Source organism: Leptonychotes weddellii, unplaced genomic scaffold (assembly GCF_054177405.1).
Source record: "Leptonychotes weddellii isolate Sample4059 unplaced genomic scaffold, ASM5417740v2 HiC_scaffold_9804, whole genome shotgun sequence".
In the NCBI taxonomy this organism is placed as follows: domain Eukaryota; kingdom Metazoa; phylum Chordata; class Mammalia; order Carnivora; family Phocidae; genus Leptonychotes; species Leptonychotes weddellii.
Window position 1 is genome coordinate 1 of NW_028070295.1, and position 7,297 is coordinate 7,297.

The 7,297-nt window shown below is 42.1% G+C and overlaps 1 protein-coding gene across 1 annotated transcript; it reads right to left on the reverse strand.

Annotated features, from left to right (window-relative positions):
- Positions 1-3,282: 3,282 nt before the first annotated feature.
- SLC25A53 (solute carrier family 25 member 53) lies at positions 3,283-6,936 on the reverse strand. Its single transcript, XM_006738272.3, has 2 exons — positions 6,785-6,936; positions 3,283-6,058 (listed from the first exon to the last, which is right to left on the reverse strand). The coding sequence occupies exon 2, from the start codon at positions 6,025-6,027 to the stop codon at positions 5,107-5,109; it is 921 nt and encodes a 306-aa protein (XP_006738335.1). The 5' UTR covers positions 6,028-6,058; positions 6,785-6,936; the 3' UTR covers positions 3,283-5,106.
- Between the last annotated feature and the right edge of the window lie 361 nt (positions 6,937-7,297).

The following is a 7,297-nucleotide window of genomic DNA, read 5'->3' on the forward strand; positions in this document are numbered from 1 at the left end:
TTTTTTTTTAAAGATTTTTTATTTATTTATTTGAGACAGAGAGAATGAGAGACAGAGAGCATGAGAGGGAGGAGGGTCAGAGGGAGAAGCAGACTCCCCGCCGAGCAGGGAGCCCGATGCGGGACTCGATCCCGGGACTCCAGGATCATGACCTGAGCCGAAGGCAGTCGCTTAACCAACTGAGCCACCCAGGCGCCCACAAATGTACCACTTTTGTGTGGGATGATAATAGGGGAGGCTATGTATGTGTGGGAGCAGGGAGTATATTAGAACTCTCTGTACCTTCCTCTCAAATTTGCTGTGACTCTAAAATTGCTCTAAGAAAGAAACACTTTTTAAAGTAAATTTGTCACAATTTTTTAAAAAGAATTAACATTTACAGCTACCTGCAACAACATGGGTGAATCTCATAAATAATGTGGAATGAAAGAAGATAGTCACAATTCCAAATATATAAATTATATAAAGTTCAAATAACTGTGAAACAAAACTGCATTTAGAGAATCTTATATAGAAGAAAAAACCTATAAAGAAAAGCAGTGATATCACAATAGTCAAGGGTTACCTCTTGGATGGAGAGAGGAATGTCATCATTGGTGGGGAACTGGAAGCAGGAACAGTGAGGGGGTGGGGGTTATCAAGATGTTCTATTTCCTGTCTTGGGTGGTCATTACATGGGTGATTATAAATGTTCTTTTAACTGGAAGTTCTCTTCTGAATGCTCCTCTTTTCTTAATGAAATGGAAAGCAAGGTCGCCAACTGGGACTGAGGACAGGTGAGGAAGTGTTGAAGATTTGAGGAAAAGAAAGTGGTATGAAAGAAATAGAGAAGTTGGAGAATATAGGGAAATAGGGTATTTTTTATTTATTCCTTTATGAAAACTTTTTACTTTTTTCATGATTTATTATGCTGCTTTTTCTCTCATATGGAACATTATTTTATTAGCTTGAATATACTATACTATATGCAGTTGTTCCAAAAATGTAAATTATACTACTATTTAAGGTTTAAAAATAAATTTTAAGAACAAAATTAAGTCTTAATAAACCATATAACAATAATAGTAATACATTAGTTATTTCACCTTGAGCTTTAGAAAAGCTGATGGTTTATATTTAAGACAAAAATAACAGGGCTCATAGGGGGATTTTTATTCTTTTTCTTTCAACTTTTCATACTAAGTAACTTTAGCATTAAATTCTACATTTTGTAAGTTTAAACAGACATAGGTATTTATTACCTCCTTATTTTACTAATCTCCAGTCCAAAAGTCATTTTTTAAATGACAGAGAATATAACCACATTAACATCACAAAACTAAATATTGATATTTAAAATTACTAGAAAACTATTACACTCAAACTTTACTCCGAAGACTTAAATGGAAAAAGTTGATAGGTCTACGTAATTTTGCCTAGGTTCTCATATGAAGCAATTTGTAAAAATCTATTATTTAAATTACAACAAGCTTTAGTTGTAAATTCATGTTGATATTATAATTACATAGCTTTAAGTATTAACATACTAATGTAAAACTAAAATTTCTATAAGGGCAAATATAGTAAATTTAAACAATTACCACCAATGTAAATTTAAAATAGGTCATGAATTTTCGTTTTCTAGTAGTCTATAGATCTTCCTCAACTTTACATGGGGTGACATCCTGATCAACCCATCATAAGCTGAAAATATCTTTTGTCAAAATTGCCTCTGATACACCTAACCTACCAAACATCATAGTTTAGTTTAACCTGACTTAAACGTGCATACTTACATTAGTTTACAGCCGGGCAAAAATCATCTAACACAAAGCCTATTTTATAACAAAATATTGAATACTTCATGTAATTTGTTAAATACTGTACAGAAAGTGAAAAACGGAATGGTTGTGTGGGTACAGTTATCAGTGTATTGATTGTTTACCCTCTTGATCGTGGGGCTGACTGGGAGCCTCGGCTCTTTGCTGCTGCCCAGGTCAGGAGACTATCTACCACATATCACTAGCCCCGGCAGATCAACATTCAAAACTCAAAGTGCAGTTTCTACTGAATACCTATTGCTTTCACACCATCGTAAAGTCAAAAAATCCTAAGTTGAGCCACGGTTAACTTGGGGAACATCTATATAGTAACTGTGCCATTGTCATAGAGATAAAACACAGTCTTTGAAAAGTAATTTGAATCTACAAATATTGACTCTAGAAATATTAAGATTGCAATTCTTGGGTAGTTCATGGAAAAAATAGTGTGTGTGTAGCTAGGGAATGAGTGCTCAATAAAGCAAATGGGCTAAAATGTTAACAGTAGGTGAATTTGGGTAAAGGGTATATAGGTGTTCTTTGTACTTGACTTATGCTGGCAACTTTTCTATAAATTTGAAATTATTTCTAAATAAGAAGTTAAAATGGAGAAAGGGACATGGACTGACACAGCGACATAAGTGGAAATCCATAGCATACTTGGAAATAAATGAATGCATCTCTTGGATTAAAAGGTAGGGGAGTATGGTAGTTTATCTCCTTTTCGGCTTAAAAAACGCAGCTGTAGGGGCACCTGGGTAGCTCAGTGGTTAAGCGTCTGCCTTTGGCTCAGGTCATGATCTCAGGGTCCTGGAATTGAGATCCACATGGGCTCCCTGCTCAGCGGGGAGTCTGCTTCTCTCTCTCCCTCGGCCCCTCCCCTACTGATGCTTACGCACTCTCTCTCTCAAATAAATAAATATTTTTTAAAAACCCACAGCTATAAGCTATGAATTTTTGTAAATTATTTTCTTCCTTGAAAGAGTTAGCCTTGAAAGAGAACTAGCTACTATTCTATTTTACCTTTCCTTGTACAGGCCCTGTATTCCCTGTCCTTGAATCCACAGAGTACCATCCTACCCCGTCCAAGTCTCCACAAGGATCAGACATGGGAACTCGTCTGCAGCTATTCTGGACCAGCCATTGTCAATATTGACCTTGCTGGCAAATGCATTCTGATCTCACATTGCCTACTGCTGTGTCTTTAATTTCTGTGAGGAAATTAAAGTGAGGAATTCTCCCAGCTAGGGTCCATAATTAGGTCATTTTAAATGACAAATTCAGTTAGGTAAAGAGGTGCAAGTGGAGGTCATTATCATTATCATCTACAAGGGGAAAACTGCAACATATGTCATCTTGGAAATCTTCAAAGCTCCAGAGTTGAAATGAATGGGACAGTTATGCAGTGTGTTTCTGTTTGTGAAATTTTACTTCCTATGGCGTTGCTCATAGCAAACATGCCATCAATAACACAAAGTCATCGAATGTTCCAGTTGAAAGTCATTTATTATTATTATTAATTACCAGCAGCATCATTATCATTAGCATAAAACTAAATCCACTAATAAAAGAAAACAAAACCACACCCCAAAGGCATGTGTCTTGCTGACAGCGAGTCAATAACATTATTTTCATGTACAAGGGACAGCACCCTGAGGATAAAGATCATATCACAGCTTGATAATCAATTCAATAATTCAGCCAACATTATTGAGTACCTAGGCACAATGGGAGATTTTAAAATGCATACAAGAATCCCTGCTTTCAAGGAGTTTTACAGTCTAGTAGGAGGTATTGAAGAACACCAACAAGAACACAGGGTCACATGAACTCAGTGACATGATGGAATCAGTGCCATGTATGCAGTGTTCTTGGAAAGGGGTGTCATTAGAGACTAACGTCACATTCAGTTGTGGGATATCAAAAGAGTCTCCATAGAGAAGGTGGCATCTGAGCTAGGCTTTGAGGAACTGGAAGGATTTTGGCAGACTGGCATGTGAGGAAGGGGCACTCCAAGTGGAGAAATAGTGCGGGCCAAAGCAAGGCCACGGGAAAGTTCATGGCATGTTTGGGGAGAGAACAATAGTCCAGTTTAGCTGGTTGTATGGGATCTATGTAAGTAGCAGTGGTGTGATAAAATGCTGTAAGTTATATGGGGGCCATATGTCGAATGGCTCTGAAGGACAGGCTAAGATTTCTGATCTTTTTGTCACAGTCACTATATTTATCCACAGCAATAAAATATGCAATTATTTGTGAAGAGATATGGTCATTTCGCTTCCAGATTTCCTAGGGAAACTCAAGTGGTTTCTAGGCAATGTTATTGCCTTGCTATCAGAAATATCCTGGCAGATAACACCAAGCCATCTAGAGTAAATTTTTCTCATGCAACTAAATCTCTTCCCTCAAAGTCTATTCTTTCCACCCAACCAGTGACAACACTTCTTTTTTTTTTTTTTTTTAAAGATTTGATTTATTTATTTGACAGAGAGAGAACGAGACACAGTGAGAGCAGGAACACAAGCAGGGGGAGTGGGAGAGGGAGAAGCAGACTTCCCACCAAGCAGGGAGCCCGATGCGGGGCTCGATCCCAGGACCCTGGGATCATGACCTGAGCCAAAGGCAGACACTTAACGACTGAGCCACCCAGGCGCCCCGTGACAACACTTCTTCCCACTCCTATATCCAGTCCCATCAGTTCCTGTGACATCTGATCAGTTGAGGCAAGTATAATTTAGGGTTTCTAGCCCCAGCTGCCAGCCTGACTGAAACTAGAGCCCACAGCCCTGAGAAGTGAGAGTGGTGGTGGTAGAAATAGTGAACAATATCGTGGAAATGTAGCCATCTGAGAAGTTCTATGGAATCCACATCCTAAGCGTCAAGCTTAGTTCTTTGACACTGGAGTCCCTGGTCCTCCACTAAGTTTGGTCCAAAGGACAACTGGAGGGATCCCAGAACTCACAGTGGCTAACTAAGGTCATCTTTCAACAGTTCCTCTTACTGTCAAGGAACTCCTTAAAGGAATGATATTTCATCAGGGTTACAAGTTTTTTAAGGGCCTCCTTGGTCCGCGGCTGTTGAAACTGTGGACAGACCAGAGTGACTTTCTCTTTCTGACCAAGGAACTCTGTTGGGCTTTGTCTGTGCCCAACAGGCTGGTAGCTGGGAACTTCTCCCATGCACTGGCAGTTCAAAGACACTAAAGAATGGTTGTATCAGGTAACCAAGCCAAAGAAGTAAGCTATTTAGACCGACCTGGGAAGGCTTAGGATAACAAAGTTGCCATAGCCACACTTCCTGCAGCTAGTCAGTCTTTCAGCTCTTTCCTGGAATGAGACCTCCTCTGCAGGAAGTCATGGATAGCCGTAGTGAGGCCCCATGTCACGCTGGACCTTAGGATGACAAGGGAGCCTCCCCGGTAGATCAGGAACACCTTTCGGCCCCGAGTGTCCCACACGTCCTGAGCAGAGGCCCACAGGCTTGGCATGCTCTGCCAGCCAACATGGGACTGCATATTGGCCACCAGCACAATCAGAGGATACAGAACTAGGCAGGTGATCGTTCCATTGACACTCCCAGACACTAAGGCAGGAACCCAATGGGGCAGACCTTGCTCTGCCAAGCCATCCTGGATGGGGTCCTTGAAGGAAAAATACAGAGCACTCCCCAGGCTGTTCCTGAGAAGGACAGGCCAGAAACCACGATAGTAGCCCAGTGACAGCCGCCCCCAAAGCCCATAAGAGTTGAATTCCTTGAGAATGCTGACGGTGCTGGGGAAGCGGGCTTGCTTGCGACCATCCTGGAGCACATTTTGCACTCTTTCAAAGGGGCTCAGTGCCACAGCCTCCACCACACCAGACATGAGCCCTGCAGCCCAGCGGTGTCTCAGGGAGTGTGGCCCAACAGGAGAGAGAGAACACAGCAGGCTATCATAAGTCCCAAACAACAGAGTCCCTTGCAATGTCTTGGAGAGAAGAGGCGGGTATATTCCCCGGTAGAAGTATTGAGGGCCTTCATGCCAAAGCTGTCGCACAGCCTCTGACACCGCCACGGCATGGATCTGTTGCCGGAACACAACCTTATAGATAGGGAAAGTCAGAAAAGTAGACATAAAGTTGGAAACGGCCCCAAGGGCATAGGCCTGGGAGTGCCAGCTCTTCTTTCCTGGAGACTCCGCTCGTGTCCTATGCTGCAGCTCCTTTCCAGGAGAGTGGTTCTGTTCCTCCATGCTGAAGACAACTGGGTACAGATGGAAGAAACTGGCAAGAGTGGAAAAAAAAAAAAGAGGTTAGACTAGCCCATTAAATTTGTCGGTGGCATTTTCACGGCTTAGTTAGAAACAGAGCCCCCAAGAAACTCAGCCCTAAGGAAAAAAGCAACACTTTGGGCCAGTTTCTGAGAAATAGGCACAGTCTTAAGAAGTCATCAACCTTGAGCGCCTGGGTGGCTCGGTCATTGAAGCAACTGCCTTCAGTTCAGGTCGTGATCCCAGGGTCCTGGGACCAAGTCCCGTGTCGGGCTCCCTGCTCAGTGGGCAGACTGCTTCTCCCTCTGCCCCTCCCCCCACTCGTTCTCTCAATCTCTCTCTCTCTCTCAAATAAATAAATAAAATCTTAAAAAAAAATAAAAATTAAAAGAAGAGTTTTAAAAAAAGAAGTCATCAACGTCAAATTAAAACAGAGGCAGTTTTTTTTTTTCTGAACAGTCATCCCTACCATGTGTTACCAACAAATCAAATATTCTAATATTCAAAGAAGGTTTCTGACTGAAGAAAACAAAATTGGGGAAAGGGGGCTCCAAAACCTATTACACTCAACAGTCACCACATAAAGTTTTGCATTTGACAAACTGCTAGAATAATAAGTTGCTATTCTCTTTCCAAAGAGCGGCACTATATCATAGAGGCAGAAAGGCAATCAGAAGTTGTATTTGATACTTTCTCTAAAAGCCAGTAGTAAATCTGGGGAGTGAGGAATCTCCCTCACCTCTCTGCTTGCAGATTCCTGCCCGTGTCCCGGCTGTTTCATGGCAATGCGCCGCCCCCCTCTTCTCAATTGAGGAACCGAAAGAGTAGCTGTTCCTGGAAGGTCAGCACCAAGGCTCCACACCTAGCAATTTCCAAGCCTATCCTTGTAGTCCTGTAGCTGTATAACAGAGCAGGGATTTTTCAACCTTGACACATGTGACGTCGTCGGCCAGATAATTCTTTGTTGCGGGTGCCGGTCCTGTGTACTATAGAACGTTTAGCAGCATCCTGGCCTCCACTCACTGAATGCCAGTAGCGCCAGCTGGGACCAGCCCAGCTACTATAACCAAAATTACCTACAGACATTGCCATGTGTCCCCTGGGAAGCAAAATCATCCTTGGTTCAGAATCCCTGTGCTAGAGGGAAGATACAGTACAAGGGCCCCAAACTACTGATCCCACCCCAGAAAGGGCTGGGAGCCCTAGTGGGGATAGAGAGATGAGAGGTAACTGGGGATCCAGGACACATGAA